Source organism: Camelus ferus, chromosome 9 (genome assembly GCF_009834535.1).
Source record: "Camelus ferus isolate YT-003-E chromosome 9, BCGSAC_Cfer_1.0, whole genome shotgun sequence".
NCBI classification, from domain to species: Eukaryota; Metazoa; Chordata; class Mammalia; order Artiodactyla; family Camelidae; genus Camelus; species Camelus ferus.
In genome coordinates this window covers 51,734,737-51,756,470 of record NC_045704.1, presented here as the reverse complement: position 1 = coordinate 51,756,470, position 21,734 = coordinate 51,734,737, and the positions used below count along the sequence as shown (strand labels likewise).

The following is a 21,734-nucleotide window of genomic DNA, read 5'->3' as shown; positions in this document are numbered from 1 at the left end:
TGATGTCTTTAACAGTTCTTTCATTTAGTGGTTTCCCTTTCTTGCATGAGGGAAGCCATATGTCTTCTTAAAGACTTGTCTCTTCTCGACTCCCGTTTTCTCTATGTAGCCTTTAGTTTCTCATTGGCAGATTCTTCTATGACACATTTTTCATTTCTCTTTCTAATCACCCATTTCTTGCATTTTAATAGTGGGGCCACTTTTCCAACAACTATTTATGTGGAGTAACTGATGCCAAGCGAGGTTATGCTATGCTGAATACTTTATTTATATTTTTTATGTAAACATAATTTGCTTTGTAGGCACAATATAACAAAAGCTCTAAAGCCACGAATACATTAGACAATGTTTCAGTTCACTCCAATCCAGCTTAAATTACAGAGAAGCCTTCACAGTTCCTTTAAGGCAAACTGAGACAATCTCTACCCTTCCCTCGGAAAAACAATCACATGACAGCAAAGGAGATGCTTCAAACGAGAGTGTGTGAAATGGTTAATTTTGAGATTTTACTTTTTTTCCTAGTCTTCATGGCATAAATTGATCTCACTGGTCAAACTCTAGTTTTCACCTCTCATTCTGTATCCTGAGGAAACAAAAGGGTTTCCTTTACCTAACTGGCATAATTTGTGATTACTGTCTTAAAGTTATAGCTGGAAAGTGGATTTGGGGAAGAATGCTTTTCCATGCTCCTCCTCTGGACATAACAAAGGCCACTTGGATTCTGAATGGAGGGCTCCCCCTGGAAGAGGAAGGCCCTGATATGGCCAGTGGGTCTTTGCTCCCTCAGCCCTAGAAAATGCCATTTCTGTCCAGCTTACCAGGAATGTCGCTTGGGTAGTGGTTCTTCTTAAGACCTCACTGTCATCTTGGTTATGGGCAAAACATGACCAATAATGCAGCGTTTAGCAAAAGTGTTGGGGGGCCCACAACCTCCACATTATCTTCCTAAATGGCCCTGAACTGGAATATCGGCAAGTCCCGGGGTAGGAAGACACATGGATGTTGGTGTCATCTTTTGAGATACTCTCATCCCTTTGCTCATCAGGTGGCTTCCTTACCTTCACAGCTTACAGGTACATTCACAATGAGGACACTTCCTTCAGATAAATATTTGGCATAAATAAGTCATCATCACAAGCTTAGGATAGGGAAAAAAAGACCATGATTAATGAGGTGACATTGTTATAAACAGACTTAGGGACTAAAAGAGGTCACTACTGAAATGCATTCCTTGCCATCACTTGGGGGAAGAGTGAGGTGTACCCTGAGGCTCATTGGTGGAGAGATCGGGCAATGCAGGAACTGTAGGAACCCTCCGATGTCTTCTAGAACGCAAGTGAGTTAGGGTGCTAACCATGCGTGCTCCTTGTGTCTCCAGCTTGCCTTATGAGTGATGGAGTCCACCCTCTGGGCCAGTAGGACTGGGGGAAACCTCCATGGAGACACTGGGCCTCTTTCTCTTCCTCCAGAGGAACTGTTCACCTCAAGCCACGTCAAGTAGGGTGGGAGTTGGGGGTGGGATTCTTATAAGGGTTGAGGAGCTGGAAAATTAATCAAGGGTGTACAGTCAAGTAATCTGGTCCCTGATTTCCAAAAAGCAGGGCCTTGCAAAGAGTCTGCACCATAATTTTATATTTCAGAGGAAAGGAACTGCACATTGGGCATCAGACACTAAACATCGACCTTCTGTATCATGAGAGTTTGTTACATGTTGGAACCTGCTTTGGCAAGAAAAAGAGATACTCATTGATTTTCCCCCCCTCAAATATGGTCTACAAAGGGGGAGCCAAGGTAAAGGTGACTATTCAGTACCAAGAAATGAAAAGAACAAAATTGGTCATGCCAATGGCAAGCAAGCAAACATAGGCGTGTCTTGAGTAATGACTTCTGAAATAGTCCCACACCGGGTGAGTTTTCTTAAAATGAAAATAGACTATATATGGCAGAAGGGGGACTTTGCTCATGAGACATGGTTTCAGAGGAGGAATCTCTGGGGCTGGTCCTCACATGTGGGTAGTTGACCCATCTTCTATCCTTGAAAATTCCACATCTCTTTCCCCAATGTTTTTGGCTAAGAACCAGTGAAGGGATTCAGAATCAGAGGTTGAGAGGAGGATGCTTCAACCTTTTGACCATGAAGCAACTGAAGGACTGTAGGGAGGTTGCCTGTTAAGTGGGAAGAAAGGAAATACTGCTTGGAGAGATCCTAAACTTAAGGGCTCGTGGAAACATCTCCCGGCCTACCCTCTTCCTGCCAGCCAAATTGGCAAGTGCTCTTGTCCAAAGCATGGGTGGCTGGTGGCAGAAAGTGTCATTGGCCTGAAGAACTCGAGGATCTGGACAGTGCTCTGTGATAACACCTCTCCTTCCAAACTTGTCTCTGCCCGGGTCTGGCCTCTTAAGCACTGGACCTGTGGGCTCATATTAATTTGCAAGGCTGTTCTGGAACTGTCGAGAAGGACCCAAAGATGGACGGTTTTGAAACAGGGGAGCAGGTAGTGTCACACACAGATCAGGGAGGGACATAATACTGCATGGAATGGGATTGGCACTTAATTTCAGAAACAACGGTAATCAACAGCTTTTTAGCTCAGCTGACTGCAGACAAACACAACACTCACTGGACTACAACATTTGTTCACTGGGGCACAGGAGAGCTTTCTCAGCCAGCTCCTCTTCCTCCAAACCACCCTGCATGTCCTCCTGCCGAGGTCCTGGGTTACTGGATGAAGGGCATCCTTTCCTTGTTCTCGCTGTCACCCTCATGGTCCTCCTCCTCTTCTCCGGCCTCGCTGGTCTCCGTGCTGTCATTGGCCATCTGTAATTCAACAGAGGATGCTTGAGAGGGCTCTGCAGTCTGTCTCCTACCTTCTTCAAGCATCTGATGAAGCCCTTTGGGTAGGACTTCTCTGAGGACTAAGCCTAGGGTCGCCTGCTTCCCCAGGAAGGCAGTGTGGTACTAGCTGACTTATGTTGCGCACCCCCAGAAGCAAACTCTGAGATAGCATTTGAGTGCAAGTATTTAGAATTAGGGAGATGATTCCAGGACTTGGGAGATGACCCCAGGGAGCACTGGTCAGGAGTAAGGAAAGGAGACAGAAACGGCAAGGAAGCCAGTACAGGATGTGTTAATACATAGCTCCTGCCACAGGCAACTGGGCTCAGTCCTCCGGGGGACCACTAGGGGGCAGTGAGGGACATGCCTCTCGGTTGCCCCACATGAGCCAGGAAGGAGCCAGGGAGGGCTGAAGGTGGATTATCTCCCTGGCATTCTGGCCAGTTCTGTGCATAACCCAAGCATCTCCTGTGGCCAGAGGAGGCTCTCAGGCAGAGAGGGCCAGGGGCCAGGAGTAGCATACCGCCAGTGTGCAGGGGAATTGTGAGTGCTGAGGGGCATGGGGGGTACTGACAGCATCCACTGAACAGACCGTCCAGGGTTTAAATCATGATACTGTCACTTGCTACAATCCGGAAGAGCAATAGAACAATGTTAATAAATGTGTATCTCCTTTGCTGTCTATATTTCCCCACTGGTACATCCTTTCTGTGAAATTGTGGGACTCTTTCTGGTCCTATCTATCTATCTATTCATCCATCCGTCCATCCATCCAACTATCCATCCATCTACCTACCTACCTGTCCTCACCAGTACCTGGCACAGCTCCATTTCCTCCACTGTTACAATGGGGATAAACCCACCTTGTAAAGTTGTCTTGAGAACCAAGTGAAACAGGTAAATGATGTATCTGAAGCATCTGACAGATGCTTGAAACATCCTGGTCCTAACCATTTACAGCCCCCTCTATGAACGGTGCCTCAGATTTCTTTTCTGTTCCTGGGTCCTGATCTAGGTAATTTACCTTGACCCCCAGACCTCCCAAACCTGGGTCCCTTCCTGCTCTCACAACTTATTCTTACCAACAGGAATCAGCCCCTGAACCTTAGTCCCACCTCCCATCCTCCCCACCCACCCACCCACCACCAACCACGTGTCTGACCTGGAGCTGGACCTCCCCTCTTGGCCACTGCACACACTGTGCCTTCTTCCTTAGGCACCATCTCTTTATCTTCCTGCCTACTGAATGCCTGCTTGTCCTTTAGCACTCAGCCCACTTCCTCGGGGAAGCCCTCCCAGACTTCCCTAGTGGGAATAATCCCCTACTGTGAGCCCTTCTTTGTGGCACGAATCCATAGCTGCAGTGCCCCATTTATCTGTCTGGTTTGATGACTGATGTCCACCTGCCCCCCTGTGGGAACGGTACCCCATGGGAGATGACCTGGTCTCCTGTTTTCCTCCAGTTTTAACCCTGCAACTAGCACAGTGCCTGACCACAGTAAGTATGCAATGCATACTTTTAGAATCATGAATACATAGTCATAAGAGCTCTCCCTTATTAGCATGTATTCCACATTCACCAATGTGCAGGGTGGGTCACGCCCATCCCTCCTTGTTCTCAACACTTACTACATAGTAGCAACAGTAACCACTACTGCTGTTTGTTCTATTTCACAGCAGTGCAGAGGGAGACTCAGGTGCTGTAATCGAAGAAGCTGTGGGGCAGCAGAGGTCAGCAGCCTGCGGAGAAGGTCACCATCGTTCTCCCAGGCACTGGTCAGATGGCCGGGACCGGGGCAGGGCTGCCCTCTGATACAGTGGGGTTGAGAGGAAGCAGCCTCTTCTCGGTTCTGACTCCATGCATGTTATAAGAAGAGCCCAGCTCTGCTCTGGCCCAGCCTCATCCAGAGAAAGCCCCAGGCTGAAGAGATGCTCGGGTGCCTCCTGGCAAATCCACTTCCAGAGCCGTCAGCAGCAATTACCTTCCCCTTCCCCTTATGCTGCCCCCACGCCTCACAGCCCAGAGAGTTTCTAGAGGCGGGTGTGTGCCCTGCGGCATGTTCAGTTTTGCAGGTTCAGGGCCCTTGACTCAGCCTGAGCTCTGAAAGTGGTCATTCCAATGGGAGAAAATGCCTCTGGGAGCCCCTCGCTGCCTCCTGTGCCCACATCTGCTCAGTGGGGAATGACATGTTCCTGCAGAGCCTTGACCTTGTGCCTTGACCCTTGCCCATTTGCTGCTCACCCTAGAAATGATCTGACTACCTGCTCCCTCTCCTTTGAGCCTAGTCTTCCAACCAGATGGGATAGGGTCCCTACCACCAAGAAATGCTCCAAATATCACAGATCTGATTTGGGCCATTTTCCATCATCATTAAGTACCAGGGGTCAAAGCCTTCCTGAGATCCAGGAACAAGGAAAGTGACATATGCCAAGGCAGGGTCTAGACTCTCACCCTGAAAGGTGGGCTTTTCATCTCCTGCTCTGTTGAGAATCCCTGTGTGGTCAAAAAGGACTTCCTACCAGCCCTCAGGTCAGCAGGACCTCATGTGTAGCGGACAAGCAGGAAGCCAGTACCAACTATTTTGTTTGGAAGCAATAAGCTGTACAAGATGGCTCAAGACCCTGTCTACTGATGGGGCTGAAAGAGACTTGGTCACAAGAACAGAATGCAGGTGCACAGAAGATCCAGGATCCCAGCCCCCTTCTCCTCCCTAACCTCGACCCCTCATCTGCCTTCACACATTTGCTGGCCCAGTCCTGGAGCCTAGCAGGCATTACGAAATGTATCCATATTGTTACCTTACTTACACTTTGTAAAACATCCTTTCATTAAATCGTCCTTCATTGCGTAACGTGGCCATAATACCCAAACCATATTCTGGTTACAAAAGCTAAGGGACACTTTTGAAAAATTACACACGTTGGCCTAAAACAGGCCAAGATTATAGTTCTTCCTTTTTTATCAACCACTGATTCAGCTCTAAGACTAAACTTGTGAGAAAACAAACCAAAAAACACTTCCTAGGTATTTTCTTGGTTAAATCTTTCCTAGAACTTAGTAAGTAGGAGACAATGTTTTGTGCATGTCATTCTAAGTGATTTATGAGAATGTATCCATCTCCAATTTATAGACAGGGGACTGAAGCCAGAGTGGCAAAGGAATTGCCCAGGTCACACACAGGGGCTCGGAGGTGGGCTCTGGACTCATGCAGTCTGTGTATTGACCGCCACACTGCAGAGCCCCCTCACGGGACCTTTGCAAGAGTGTCTGGGATATGAGTGCTACATTCCTCACTCCTCGTGTGGGTCCCTGCATGTAAGGCTGTTATCCTGGTAAGACAAAAGCAGGAGGCATCTCAGAGGCAGTTGGCATCATTCTGTTAGGTACCTAAATATGGATTTATTAAATTTCACCAGGAATCGCTCCCACTCGTGGCAGCCGAGAGAGCGTGTCTAATAGTCATTGTTTCTGTTCTCTCCCGACTGCCCCCGGATTGCTCTTGAAATCTTCTCACTGAAGCATTTTCCTTTCCTTCTTAGTGTTCATCCCCTTTGTGACTAACCCCTCGTTGCACAGTGGTTTGATTACCGCTGGTCTCCTCTAGCAGCCCTGGTCCAGCAGAGACATGCCTGTATTTCTCTCTGTGCCACCTGATGGACCCTCTGGTGTTGAAATGAACGGATCCCTCTGCTTTTCACTCACCAGTGGAGTCGGGGTCTTTTCCACGTCCAGAATTAACTTGCCGATGTTTCCTCGGTCGTGAATCCGCTGCATGGCCTCCTTCACCTGAGAGACAGGGAGAGAAAAACAGTAGCACCGGTTAGGGGAGATGTCGCCCAGGTGAAAATAGGGCCTGGAAAAGTCAAACCACCTGCTGCCCACCAGGGGGCGCTGCGGTTCAAGTTTAGCAACTAAGCTGGCGGTGCTTTCCAACAGCGGGTGCAAATAAATTCTGGTTGTCACTCACACTCTCTGATCTTATGCAAGCAACTTGGTTCCCTGGGTCTAAAAAATGAGAGTGACAGCTGCAGAAATAAAAGATGAACATTTCTTTTAAAAAAATATCTGGGAGAGGAGGGTCCTGCGGCGTTCCAGGAGTTACATGCTGCTGAGAGGCAGGACACATTAGCCAGCGTAAGTTTTGAACAATAAAATTATTTTTCGAGGGTCATTTGTCCTCAGCTTACCTAAATGTTATATAACTCTGATTCATGGTTTGGCTGAAATGACCCATTACCCCAGCTGAACTACATTCAGGAAAATTCCCGTGGTTCCTGGTTGTTGGGTGGAATTCTGTTTCCATCTAAGTAGAGATTTCCCCAGAAATAGCATTCTCCCCAGTGAAGAGGACCTTCCGCTTCCTTTTGAATGATGGGAGTCTGTCAGACCAGTACATAGACGCCTCCTGGGACTTTAAAATAAAAAAAAGCAAGTGTGTAATGTAATCTAATTTATGCTTTGAACATTTCATTCTGTTGCTGTGTGGAGAATGAACTGTAGGGGGTGCTATGAGGATTAAATGAGATAAGGAAAGGGCAGCAGAATGCCAGTGCTTGGCATGGGTAAGTCCTCCACATCTCTTCGTGAAATCTACCTGGAAATACAACATCCCTTGCTTAAAAAAAAAAGTAATAATAGATCTAGTCGAAATATTTTTCCCAAAGTCTCAGAGTTTTAAATATTTTTGTTTACGCATTCATTCAGTCCAAAAATATTCACTAAGTGTTGCTTATAGGCTAGATGCCATGGTTTAAATTTAAAAAAAAAATTTTTTAAATAAGCTAAGGTGTGCATTGAGGAACTCAATCTGGGGCTGATGGATCAGTGTTTGCTTATATAAAAAACAAAGCCATCTTCTCATTTGAATAAAAACTTGACAGAGCCATTAAAATGTGCATACTCAAAGTGCTTTTCTGGGACTTTATCCTAAAGACATAATTCAAGTTATGGGGCAAAAAACTAATCTGACAAAAGATACTCAGTCGCAGCGTTGCTTTCAGTGACAAAACATTGATGCATCTTGTATGTCACTGAAGAAAGGAATGGTTAGGTAAACCACAGCTCTTACATTTATCTACTGAGTGGAAATGTTATGTAGTTGTTAAAGTGCTAATTATAAAGAATGTACAGCAGGATTAAATGCCTTTATTATATTGTTAAATGAGAAAATGGAGTTTCATATTCCTATTTACATCCTCATAAAAACATGGACATCCTAAAATAACTAGAAAAACATTGAGAGATGTGAAGAAACATTATGTAGGGGAAATGGATGCCTTTTCACTCTAAGGTCCAAACATTGTTATTTGTTATCAAACCAGTTATCAAACATGTTATCAAACCAGTATTTGATATAAATTAAATGTATCTTTAAACGCAGTCTTCAGACAATCTGGCACTGGTTAGAATGAACCTCCTTATAGAGTGATAGTGTCATATGATTGTTAAATTTCCTGACCCTGATGCATAATCCAGGAGATTTCTTCAGTTTCTGTGCTGAATGTCACTTTCCAAGTGCTTTTGTATTTGGTCATAACAATAGCTTCTATTGACTGAGAATCTTTAAATATCATGGCAGACAGCTTCTAAAACGGCTCCCAACTACCTCCTGATACTCACACCCACGTGTAGTCCCCTCCCCTTGAATGTGAGCTGAACACAGCGACCTGCTTCTAACCAACTGGATACAACCAAAGTGACGGGTTGTCACTGCCAGGATTAGATTACATAAAAGTGTGACTTCTATCTTGCAGTCTCGCTCTTGCTCTGACTCTTCTTACCTTCTTAATCTGATGACACAAGTTGCCATGTTATCAGCAGACCAAGGAGAGGACGCAAGGCAAAGAATGGAGGGAGAACTCCAGCCAACAGCCAGTAGGGAACCAGCATCCTCAGTTCAAAAGCCCAAGAGGCACTGGATCCTGCCAACAGCCAACGAGAGCACTTGGAGGCAGGTTCTGCCCTAGTCCAGCCTTGAAATGAGACCACAGCATTGTATGACACCTTGACTGAAACTTTGGGAAAGACCCTGAGCCAAAACACCCAGCTAAGCCCTGCCCAGAAACTGAGATCATAAATGTTACTTCAAGCCAATAAGTTTTAGGGATAATTTGTTATGCAGCAATAGATAACTAATGTGTTCTTACCCTGAATATATCGTTCTTACCCTGCAAGATATATATTGTACCCATTTTACAGATAAGGACTTTGAGGCTCAAAGATATAAACAATTTGTCCAAAGCTTACATGGCTCTTGGCAACAGAATTGTAGTTCAAACTCAGGGTTGTCTTGAAAAACCGATGCTTTTTCCCAGTTCTGCCCAGACTGTGCTGCTTCCTTTGGTTCTCACATAACACTTTCTCAGAATTCAGTTGTTTATAACCCTGGCAAGTTATTAAGCACCTGGTAACTCCCTGGAGATTAGGAACAGTTTTTAAGCTGCTTCTCCAATAAGGTAGAGCCCAGGGTAACAGAAAAGCTGTTTTCTTACCAGTTAAAGCTTATTGTGATGCTGGAAAATAATCCCCTGCAGGGCTGGCTCTGATCTGCATATTTTTTAGACATTTCTTTCTGAAATGAGCTGACTCCTTGAAGTTCCTTACGTGAGGGGTGGAGAAAGGGTTAGGAGTCTGATCCCCAGTTATGCTGTTTGAGTTTATATCCTCTTGGGCTGCTCTTGGAGATGTGAGAGTCTTTTATGACAAGTCTTAGAAGGAAAGAGACTACCATATTGTGATCAATTCTTTATGAGGCACAGCATGAGGTGTTTTACATGTGTTGCTTCATTTTATCTGCACCTCAAACCTCTCAGGTGAGCATAGGCATCACAGTTTCAACAGATGAGAAATCCAAAGATGAAAAATCGAATGGGTCTGTCACAGGTTGCAGTCAGAACAGTGTGGGAACCCTGTGGGAATCACGAGAGCAGTTTGCCCCTTTCAGGACTCTGGAAAAACCCAGAATGGGGCTCTGCTGTCTGTACCCCCAAACTCCCCTCCGATAACATCATCAAAGGGTCCAGTCTGCAAAGAGAGATTTGCTCCCAAGTTACCAGTTTATAAACTCAGGTGCCTGGGTCGATGACAGCACCCAGCAGAAGGGGGGTGACAGCCTCCAGAAAACTAGTTGTCTCCCTTGTGGCTACCAGAGAGATTTTTCTAAGGCACTTTTCTGCTTGGAACTTTTTCCCATCGCATTCAAGAGAAAAGTCGGTATCGGCTGCACCAATTTTACATACCCACAACAGTATGGAAGTTCCTTAAGAAACTACAAATAGAATTACCATATGATCCAGCAATCCCACTCCTGGGCATATATCTGGAGAAAACTCTAATTCGAAAAGATACATGCACCCCAATGCTCATAGAAGCACTATTTACAATAGCCAAGACATGAAAGCAACCTAATGTCCATCAAGATGACAGGATAAAGAAGATGTGGTATATTTATACAATGGAATACTACTCAGTCCAAAAAAAAGAATGAAATAATGCCATTTGCAGCAACATGGCTGGACCTAGAGATTATCATATGAAGTGAAGTAAATCAGACAGAGAAAGACAAATATTATATGATATCACTTGTATGAGGAATCTAAAAAAAATACAAATGAACTTATTCACAAAACAGAAATAGACTCACAGACATAGAAAACAAGCTTATGGTTACCCAAGGGGAAAGAGGAGGGAGAGATAAATTAGGAGTTTGGGATTAATAGATGTGCAATAGTCTATATAAAATAGATAAACAACAAGGACCTACTGTATAGCACAGGGAACTACAGTTAATATCTTGTAATACTCTATAATGGAAAAGAGTTTGAAAAAGAATATATATATGTATATATCTGAATCACTTTGCTGTACACCTGAAACTAACATAATATTATAGATTAACTATACTTAAATTATAAAAAAAAAAGAGAGACAAGTCTAGCAGACCTAGCATTGCCTAATATAGTTGCCACCAGCTGCACGAGTTCACAGAGGAGCAGTAGTGGTGGTCATTCTTATTTTTCTTATTTTTGTCTGTAGTGGAACTCGGAGAGGTGGGTTTCTAGAAGACCAGGAAGACGATGGCGAGCCAACACCTATGAGATCCTCCCAGGTTTTCCAGGAGACTCAGACTTGAATCATCAAGGAATGACTCAAGTAAATGTAAGATTGCCGTTTGAGAATTCTAAGATGGTGTTGATGGTGTTATGAGGACATGAATAGGGGACTTGACCTGGCTGGGAAGATCCAGAAACACTTCTCTGAAGAAGTGATCACTGGGCTGGCATTTAAAGGATGAGTAGGATGTAGCTCAGACAAGAGGGGAGAGAGGACCATTCCAAGCAGAGGGAGCAGAATATGAAAGGGCATACTGCAAAAAGGCTAGTGGGCGTGAGGAAAATGAACGAAAGTGAATGTGGGGCAAGATGCTGGGAAGGTTGGTTGGAGCCATTGCTTCTACACTCCAAAGAGTTTGCAAGGATGCAGTTGCCGATAGCAGATCAGACAAATCTAGACTCTCCAGTCACCTTGTAACTGAGTGGTCAGTTACTTCACACTTGAGTAATGAGGGTTAACAGTGCTCAGCCTTTGTTTAGGGGGGTCTCATTTAACATTTCACCATACTCAATTTCCTTTTGAATGGTGTGAAAGGCACAAATTCATTAGGGTACAAATGCTACCACTTAATAACCAAAGCATTTGGCTTGTGCTCTGAATAGTAATAAGCCTAGCCACCTAGAATAGGAAAAAAAAATAAAGACGAATTATTTCACGGATCACTGTACCTATTAGATGATAAATTAAAAGTTTTGAAAAAGAAGAAATGAGTAATACTCTAATAAAGAAGCTCCTCTACCCAAGTCGTCTCTGGAAGATGAATCATATTAACGATGTCCATCTTTGGGAGGGATTGATGATTGCTTAAAATCCAAGGTGAGTGTTGAAAAGTAACACACTCATTGCAGGTAGATGTGAAATCTGGAACTTCTGTGCACTAAGTAGCTGCAGGAGTCTAGAGTGAGTGAGCCCCGAGATTTTGATCTACGTGGAAGAATGATGGAAAAAGTAAAATGTCAGGGACCATGGATTGACCCACTGAGAAGGTAGACACAACTTCTTTTGAGATTAGTTGCCTATGGGTCTTTGCAATCCTGTACAGTGTGGACGAGAGTGGGGCATTTAAAGAGGCGATCAATCTCAGGGTCATTCCAGTGGTGGTTCAGCCCCTGAGAGTGAGCGTCTCCATAAATTTTGTACCCAAGTCACCTCTCTTGACCCATTCTAGTTCTGGCCCTGCATGGATAGCTGATACTTTTAAAGGAATGAAACAGTAAATTGCTATTTTAAGAGAAGTATCTGCGTGGCCACAGTACGGCCAATGGGGATTTTTTTAGGGGCAAGGGGTAGGAGCGCTGGCTTAGGAGAATAAAGAACAATCGGAGAGTGAGGAAGAGGGAAGGCAGAAAATCAAGGCAATAGAATCTGGATGAAGTAACTGGTCCTTTTCCTCTGGGTACTTGGATGACGCTGACTTTGTTGATTAAATATGTATCACGGTCATGATGAGTTCAAATGAACTAAGCACTGAACCGAAAGCCAGAATGTTCAGCAGAAATCTACAGTCCACATTTAAGCCAAACTATATATTCTTGTCCAATTGTATTTCGAACTGAAGCAAAAGATGAAAAAAAAAAATCTAGTGAATTGCCTCCAGTGTGTGTTTTACTTTATTTAACAATAGTCCCCAGTATTGAATTTGCATGATAGAGTAGAATTGAAGTGAACACTCTGTGGATGCTTATTCCAAAGTGTGAGGTCTGAGGGGGAGGATTAGAAAACGCGTGAGAGGGTGTCCGTTCCCTGCAGAAAAATGCATACGGTACAGTCTTTAAGAGAGATGTCTGAAGTGTGATGGACACAGAAAGAAGCAGCTGGGGTTGGGAGAAGGATGAAAACCAGGGAAAACTACCAGCAGGAAGTAACTTTGAAACGGAGGCTTGAAGCTCTAGTAGAAGTTAGTCACTCAGCAGTAGAGAAGGACGTAGACATAATCTGAGGAAATATTGCTCTACTCAGAGAATGAGTCATCGATGCCACAAGAGCACAGAGAGTGACGATGGTCATTACGCTTTGAAAATCCTCTTGAATTGCTGAAGAGCCTCAGGTCCACTGGAGATGGGTTACATCCTAACATGAGCTCCTGCCAGGTGACAATGGTGGAACTTACAGAATATAGTTATCGGCTGATTCTTGCCTTCAGTCCTTTAGCAAAACCCTCCAACCAGGGAGAGAAACTCTTATTTCTGCTTGGAGGACTCCAGTTCCTTCCTAATGATGTAACTCCCCTGCTTCCAGACAATACTGGTTTTATTCGTTCCCAGACTGATAACGATTCAATTCCACGATGCCTGAAGGTTTTCACCTGGAACTGTCAAACATGAGAGCTATGCAAAATGCTTAGAACGGTAAGGAGGTCAAAGACTTTCAAAGTGTTGAAAGTTCTCATCTTTTCGAAGGGATGACAGCCAGACCTGCTGACAATTTTGAAAGTACGGTTAAGAAGGCAGAGGTGACCTTTCCTTAGGCTTCGAGAGAAAGAGCTTGTTTGCAGGTGTTTGAGGGTATTTTTTAGTGCCTAAGAGAACTGAGATAACATTGACTGTGTCATGTAGACATAGCTGTAATTTAGACAAGGGTTAGGGTGCCTTCGGTGCAAAATCAGAGGTGGCCAACAGAAGAAGATCTGCCTGGGACAAGATGTCTGGGGACTGTGGGATGCTCTTAAGTAAGGAGTGGAAATAACAGAGTGGTTGTGTTTGTTTAAGAGACATTTGCAAAGTGCTCCTACAGAATGCTGGTTCTCCATCACTTTGACTGAAGGGGGGTTTCCTGTGGATCCTCCCACTTAGACAGGAAGGAAGGGGAGGGCGAGAGGCTCCGGACCTAGGACCGTAGTGATTTGAGAGTCACCACCTGCCTGTAGGTTCTATTAGAAGAAGGGAAGTGTCTCAAGGAGAGAGCCGAATCTAAAAATCAGGTACATTTAAAGGAAGAGGCAGAAGTGGTACCTCCAGGGGGTGGTGGGGGCCATTGCTCATTATCATCGCAGCAGCTAACATGTGACACAGGCTTAGCAAGTGCCGGCACCGAGCCAAGCACCTCCTCTGTATGATCTCATTTCATTACATCAACCCTGTGAGGTCAGTGGGAGTTTGTCAGACTGTCAATCAGGGCCGCTTCAAAATATTCTACCCTTTCTTCCTGAGTCCCTGTTGCTCGTGGAGAACAGTGGAGATGAAACTGAGGTTTAGCAAGGTTAAGTGATTTGCCCAAGGTTAAACAGTAGGATTTGGAGAATCCAGGCTGCAAACTGATCTCAGTGGAACTCCAGGGCTTCGTGCACAGTTGCCAAGCATGGAGCCAGGGAGGGTGCGGGAGGTGGAGAGGTAGGGAGGTATGGGGTCCTGCGTACTGCTTTGTAGAACTCAGAATGTGTGATTTCCTCTGTACCTCCACACACCATGACTGTTCCTTGGTTATAACACTTATTCCATTCTCTCTTGAAGAGTTGCTCCACCTAGGAAGCGTGGACTTTTGGGTCAGCTAATTCTCAGTGGGGGAGTATATCTGTGGTAGCGTTATGGCTAGTTTTTGTTTTCTCCATTACACTTTAGTCTATTGTTTATTTTATTTATTTTGAAAACCACTTTATTAAGGTATAACTGTCATGTGAAAAGCTGTACCTAATTAACGTTTAAAACTCAGTGAGTTTGGAGATAAGCACCATCACCAGCAAGGCCACAAATGGATCCATCACCTCCCAAAGTTTTCTCTCCCCCCTCCTTTATTATAGTTATTATATTGAGGTAAGAACACTTCACATAAGCTCTGCCCTCTTAGCAAATGTTAAGTGTACGATACAGTATTGCTAGCTATGGCCACTATGCTGTATAACAGATCTGCAGAACTTACTTACCTTGTATAAAACTTTGCTCCCTGTGACCATCCCCTCCCTCGTCCCCTCCCCCCAGCCCCTGGCAACCACCATTCCACTCTCTACTTCGGTGAGTTTGACAGTTTAGATTCCACATAGAAGTGAGACCATATTTCTCTGTGTTTTCAAAAATGTCCAGACTGAGCATGTGTTCATGCAGAGCAAGCTTTAACACTGATGGCGGTTAAAGCACCAACTCCACTTTGATCGTCACAATAGGGAAGGAAGGTCACAGAGCAGGGACAGGAGGAAGCTCGTGGGGGGCTGGGGACTGGAGCCTTTCCCAGGGTTGTGACTTTAAAGTAAAGCGAACCACCAGCTATATAAGAGAAGCCCTGTGCTGTCGACCAGCAGCCAGGTGTCTTTCCTCAGATGCCCCATCAGAGGATGCCTCATCAGAAGATTCCTCATCAGAGAGAGTCCCATCAAGGACAGTCCATCAGAGGACATCCCGTCAGAGGACGTCCCACCAGAGTACGGCCCATCAGAGGATGCCCCATCAGAGGACGTCCTGTCAGTACTGTAAAGACAATGTCTCTAAGAGGAAACTAATTATCTCACACCTCCTCCCCTCCATTAACTTCCTCTCTTCAGGCCACCAAAATCTAAACTCAATCTTTAATTGTAGAAAACACCTGCCCCACTACAGCTAGTCAGTCAGAGGAGGTCTTTGCTATCTCCACTCTCCATTACTGTCTAGCTCAAGACATCACCTCCCTCCAGAGTGATTTTTCCAGCCTCCTGTTTCTCTGGGGCTCCAGTTTATTCAAACGCCAGTCTGCTCTCTTTCTACTGCCAGAGCTATGGTGACTGATGGATTTACTTCTATGTCTTTCATGTCCCAAATGCTTGGGACTGTGTTATAGATTCAGTAATAATAGTGATCTTAGTGGCTACCACTGACCACTTAGCACACAAGCTGGGCACATGCCAAGTGTCAAGTTTTCTGTAAAACCGTCCGTTTTCACCTCTTTAGAACCCTGTGATGGATGTGCTATAATTATTCTCATTTTACATAGAGAATGCAAGGATCAGGGAGGTTAATTAACCTGCCTAAGATTACAGACATAGTAGGGAAGTGAGCTAGGATTTTCAACTAGACTGATATTGAAATATTGACAGAAGACATGATATCATGTCTGGAATTTGCCTTAAAATATGCCAGAAAAATAGTGGGGGAGGGGAGTCAACAAAGGAAACAAATTGGCCAAATGTTCATCATTAGAGAGGCTGCGTAGGATGGGTACGTGGCGGGGGCGGGGGGTGTCAGCATTCTACTATTGCTACTTTTGAATATGTTTGGAATTCTCCAAAAAAGGTTATAAAATAAGAACTTTGAGCGTTATTCCCCAAGCAACAACTGTAACAACAATTTCAGCCCCCAAATGCTCAACTGTATATGTTTGATGCTAATGGTATCAATGAGAGGTTTGGGTTCCTTAGGAGTTTGGTGCTGGAGGCCAAGGTGTTATTCCATCTCCCACATGGAATAATGTACCTGTTTCAGCAAATAACCCAGCTTTGCGAGGGCCATAACTTCCAGTACTGGACACCTAGCATGGACCAGGCAGCATTCAGGGAGGTGAATGCACTCAGCCCCTTCCCCAGACAGACCCCCAGGCTGTCAAGGTGGGAAGACACCTCCATCCAGGAGGGAGAGCGTGGGAAGAGCTATATTCTAGGTGTGAATGGAGAGGCAGGCAAACCCAGGGGAGGGAATGACTCATTTTAGAGAAAAATGGCATTTGCCCGGGGCTTTTAAGGGTGGGAAGCGCTTTCCAGGAAGAGAAAATGCAGTACAGGGTCCTGAAAGGGGAAGGGCGGCTCATGAGGGGAGTGAGCATTGGTGTGGGGCGCACTGTGCGCAGGAACGCTGTGGGCTGGCTGGGCTCTCTTCGGCGGGGTTGGGGCTAGGAGATGTCTTCACTTGGATGTAATCAGAGGCGTGTCTTGAGAGGAAGGCCTGGAGATGGATGCCTGCAGGTGGGCAGGGGACAGGGAGAAACAGGGAGACCATGGAGAACTGGGATTTAGGGGGACTGTGGAGGGGGAACTGACAAGCTTTGATGATGAGATACCGAGAGAGGCTGTCAATCCCACTGGCTTCTGAGATCATTTCAGGCTGTTTGGAAGCTATATAATTCCCCAAAGGGTAGAAAGCGCCTCTAAAAAGACCTACGTTTTGCAAGATTCTCCATCCAGCAGAGATAAGAGCTGAGATAATTTGATTTATCTTCGTCCATTTTAATTAGCATTGGAAACTGGTGACTTTGCCTGCCCTGGAACCTTCCTTCTGTCAGCGTCTGTGTGACTCTAAAGTCGAATTTTTAATTATCTCTGCGGGTTTACAGCGGCGCGGAGGGGCTTCGGAGGCTAACCTTTTCTTTCCTGCATCTTCCTCGCTGTCTGTCAGCTGAGTTTTTTCCTCTAAGCACCAAGGAGTATCTATTAGCCTTGAGGTTATGTTGCCATGGCAACGAGACAAAAACAGGCTCAACATAGAAGGGAAAAAAAAAGTCAGTGGATGAGGGAGGTTTTTTCTTCCAGCCAGTTTCCTGCTCAGGACCCCTCTGCCTGAGCCGTCAGGGCCACGTGTTGGGGATGGAGTGGCTGGGCCACTCTTGTTCCAAACGGGCTCACAGGGTGGTCCTACTGGACTGATCCTGGAGGGGCCCCTCTTGGACAACTCTGGAGTCATGGCGGAGGGTAGACCTGGGAAGGTCCCCAAGCAGACAGAGTTTGGTAGAAGTTGGGGAGGCAGTTCACCAACATTAATAAAAATCTGAAGTCATAGCCACACCAAGTAGTGTAGGAAATGTTTGCAGAGTCTTTATGAGGTCTTTAAAACACCTTGCAAAGTCTTGAAAATTCTCTGACCTAATAACTCCACTTTTGAGAATATAGCCTAAAGAAATAATCCTACATCTGGAATACTAATGGGAAAAAAAGCTTCATATCCAGAATATTTATTGCAGCTATCACAATAAAAATTAAAAAAAACCCTGGATTCCAGGGGAACAGTTGAGTAAACCCTGACATACTCATTTGTTGGAAGAATACATGGCCATGAAATTTAAAATGCTGAAAGGGTCTATAAAACAGGGAAAAAGAGCAGCTTGCAAAATTTTTTACAGTCTGATTATAATTTCTACAAAATGTCAAACCCTCAAACAAAAGAAAATAAAAACAAACCCCCAAATGCCCAGAAAGAAAATATTGGGAGAAAAAAAACAACAAAATATCCACAAGCATTATGGTCAGGTGATGGAAAAATAGATTTTTTTACATCTTTTTTTTTTTAATCCATGACCAGTGATCATGAGACAAATCCTTCCTTTTGTTTTAAAGCAACTCACCCTTTCTACTTGGGGAGGTGGCCCTTTTTTCAGCCTTCTCCCCTGTGCAGAAGCTATCTTTTAATAAAAAGCTTTAAGAGCGGGGGATAAGTTGGAAGTTTGGGATCAGCAGATACAAATTACTATACACAAAATAGATAAACAACAAGGTCCTACTGTAGAGCACAGGGAAAGATAGTCACTAACTTATAATAACCTATCATAAAAAATATGAAAAAGAATATGTGTATAACAGAATAACTCTGCTGTACACCAGAAACTAACACAGCATTGTAAATCAACTATACTTCAATAAAAAAATTAAAAAAAAATCTTTGCTTGCCTAAAAGTCTTGTGAAAAAGATATATTCATTTCTATGGTATTGCTGTCCGAGAATCTGGAAAGGACCTGGTAACAGAGCCAGTCCTTGCTGGTCCATGAAAGCTGACTGTGTGCATTTCTGCCGCAGTCTCGGCTCAGTGATGTCTGCTTGGTTGCTTGAAATTGGCCATGGTGGGAATATTTACAGCATGGACATTGGCAACTGCTACAAATCAGCGGGTGATGGCACATACTGCTTGAATTTAAATCTGTTTGCTTTAGCAGCATGGGAGTGGGAGCTCCCACAGGAAGGGAGTTAACTGCTAATGTTGCCTCTGGGCCTTTCTGCCCCCAGAAGGCCCTACAAGCCTACCCGAGAGGCTGGGTCTCATCTTCTGAAGATGCTTAATCGCAAGTGACTTTGGCTTCATCCAGGTACCTCCTCCTAGTATAAAGGGCATATTTCGTAACATGTTTAAAAGAAAACTCTGCACGACTTCCATAAGTAGAGGGGGCGGGATCAGTATTATTTGCCATTAAAAGCTAAACATAGTAAGTAACATAAAAGGAAAAAATCTTATTACATACCAGCTTGATGCCATTGCCTGCCTGACCACCTGAACCTGAGGTCTGCTCTTTTGTTAAAAAGGGAGGGGGCGAGTGATCGAGAGGTGTTAATGGGTATTAGCAGCCGCTGACTTTACTCTTGACCTAATCACAGGATGAGAGAGGAATGCAAAGGAAATACGTTTCTCATTGTGTGACTCAATGTGAAGTGATCCCATATTCAAGCCCTGCCCCACGTCATCACACGTGAGAATAGAGCTCTCTTGGGAAATACTGTACTAGATGATGCTAGAACATTTGAAGGCAGAAAGAAAACTATTATATTTTTTCTAATCAAGAATGGATGTATCATTGCGCTGAACGCAAAATGCATATTAATTTTAAAGCTAACGTCATGTTGAACATCTCTTATACCAGTTCTTGAGAATTCTTGGTTAAATTTTCAAGAATTTAGCTAATCAGTTGACAGCAGGTTCTTCACGGCCAGGGCGTGGTGGGGGGAGCTTTTACACCGGAGATTAGCAAATGCTACAAATCAGAGCTTTCAACCCTCCCAAGATCTGACTGTTAAAACGTTCATAAGTATGTCACTAATTAATGCTTTCCATGCCATTTTGAACTTGTTTAAACCTCTTCAGACTACAGTCTTAGACTGCTGAGAATGTTCATTCCCTGTCTCCTGCCGTGGAGAAGTCGTGTGGAAAAACTTGAGATGCACTGAGCAACGTCCTTAATTCTGATGATCTCATTTCCATGACTGCATCTTAAAGAAGAGGGATAGAAACCACTGCTGAGTACACTGGTGATCCTTCTTTCCAACCCACGCTCTTTAATGAGCTATTTTAGTGCTGGCTCTGCTAAATACTTGGAATTTATAATGCCCTAGAAACTCACCGATTTCTAAGAGAGTGATGACTATTAGGAAAAAACAACACCCCCCTCCCCGCCCCCAAGATACAAGACAGTAAATTGAGTGCAGCAATGTTTCACCCTATGTAATCCCTGTATGTCACCACTGTCTGTATTATTCCAAGCCTTTCCGTGTCTCTTTTTGGTCCAGAACCTCAAGTCCTTTGGTTTGCACTTGTTGCAGGAAACAAGAGGGGGACCACACCCAGGTCACCAGGGGCTGGGGAAAAGGTGGGGGCTTTATAATTAAGCTTCTCTGTGGCGCGCCTGGCTTGTGTTACCGTTGGTGTGATGGTAAACATTTGTAACGAATCTCGGGAATGGAGAGGAGGGGGAGCCCTGATTGGACAACTTGCTGATTTCTTGGTGGAAGGACTCCCACGACAGCTGATTCTAATCTACCAGGCAAACACGTACGTACGTAAGGACGTACTACGTACGTACGTACGTACGTAGGACGGACGCAGGGCCGGACGCGCTTGCGTAACGCTGGGCGCTCCGGAGGGCGCGGGTGCCCGCGGGCTGCGCCGCACACCAGGCCGAGAGCGGCTCCGATAAAGCTGCAGTCCTTCCGGCAGTCCGCAGACCTGGTAAGTGCTCAGTCCCAGGGAGAGGTGCAGACAGTGTCCACCTCGGAAACAAAACAGCCGGTTATTTTACCAGCAAAATGGGTTTATTCAGGAAGAGCTGAGAATTGCAATTTGAGGGGATCAGGCGGGCTGAGGTGAAACACAGGCAAGTCTGAAGAGACCGTTCCTCCTTTTTAGGAGGGAATTGGGGAGGGTTGTTTTGAAGAAAAGTTGACTGGACACTCGGGTTGCGGGCTCAGAACCTGTGGCCAACGCCGCTGCCAGGACCGGGGGTGGGGGCGGCCTCTGTTTTCCTCTTTTCAAAGCTGTTGGTCTGATTTAAAAGTTCATTGTAGAAGAATTTGACGTTGTGAGCGCTTCTCATTGGCTGTAAGCCGGGGTTAGAGGTTGTTGGGGGCAGCTTGCTGCTTTTCAAAGCAGGAGCGAAAATTCCCAGGTGAAAACTGTCGTCCCTGGTCGAAGTAATTCTCATCTTCCTTCTCCCTGCTGGTGAGGCCGGTTGAGTGGTACGTGTTGGGAAAGAGCTCTTTCGCGTCTTCCTGACTACATTTAAAACGAGGTTTGCTTTACTTATTTTCCCAACAGGCACTTTGCCAGTTAGAAGCTAGGAGAGGTGGTGACAAATTCCAGCCAGCAAAGGAAGGGTTACCCCCCTGTCCTCGGTGGGCAGAACCCTAGGGACCTAGAGGGGCAGCGGTGCCTCAGGCCAGGCAGCCTCTAGAAGTAGGAGGCAGGTCTGAGCAGCCCTGGGTGGAGAGGGGGCAGAGGTCTGAAGCCTCAGCACCCAGGGACACACCTGAACCCACTCACCCCTCTGCCCCCATCTGCCACTCCTGTTCCCACTTTCCTCGTCTCTCTTTTTTTTTTAAAGCATCTATCGCCTTTTAATATAAAGTGGAAAAACCAGTTTACTTAGGTTTATTGCTTATTATTTTCCTCCCTGACTCATCCACCCCACACAGTAGAATGTAAGCACTGGAGTTTTTGTTTTTGTTTTTTTGGTCAGTGTTTTGACGTGTGTAGCTCAAATGCCTAAAACAGCCTGGCAAATAATTGGAACTCAATAAATGTCAACTGAATGTGGGTCTGGTAGGCAAGAGAGAGTCAGAAGATAGAAATTAGAGCAGAGGTTCCCACCTTGCAGTGGGTATGAAGGTCGCCAGGGAGCAGATCACGTGGAAGACC

The 21,734-nt window shown here is 45.1% G+C and overlaps 1 protein-coding gene across 1 annotated transcript in view; it reads right to left on the bottom strand.

Annotated features, from left to right (window-relative positions):
* Nucleotides 1-244: 244 nt before the first annotated feature.
* VAT1L (vesicle amine transport 1 like) overlaps nucleotides 245-21,734 on the bottom strand; it is a 125,752-nt gene continuing 104,262 nt past the window's right edge. Inside the window, exons 8-9 of the mRNA XM_006178225.3 lie at nucleotides 6,540-6,623; nucleotides 245-2,818 (exon numbers count right to left, since the gene is read on the bottom strand). Of these exons, the coding sequence (XP_006178287.3) occupies nucleotides 2,720-2,818; nucleotides 6,540-6,623 (183 nt within the window). The 3' untranslated portion in view covers nucleotides 245-2,719. The remainder of the gene's footprint in view (nucleotides 2,819-6,539; nucleotides 6,624-21,734) is intronic.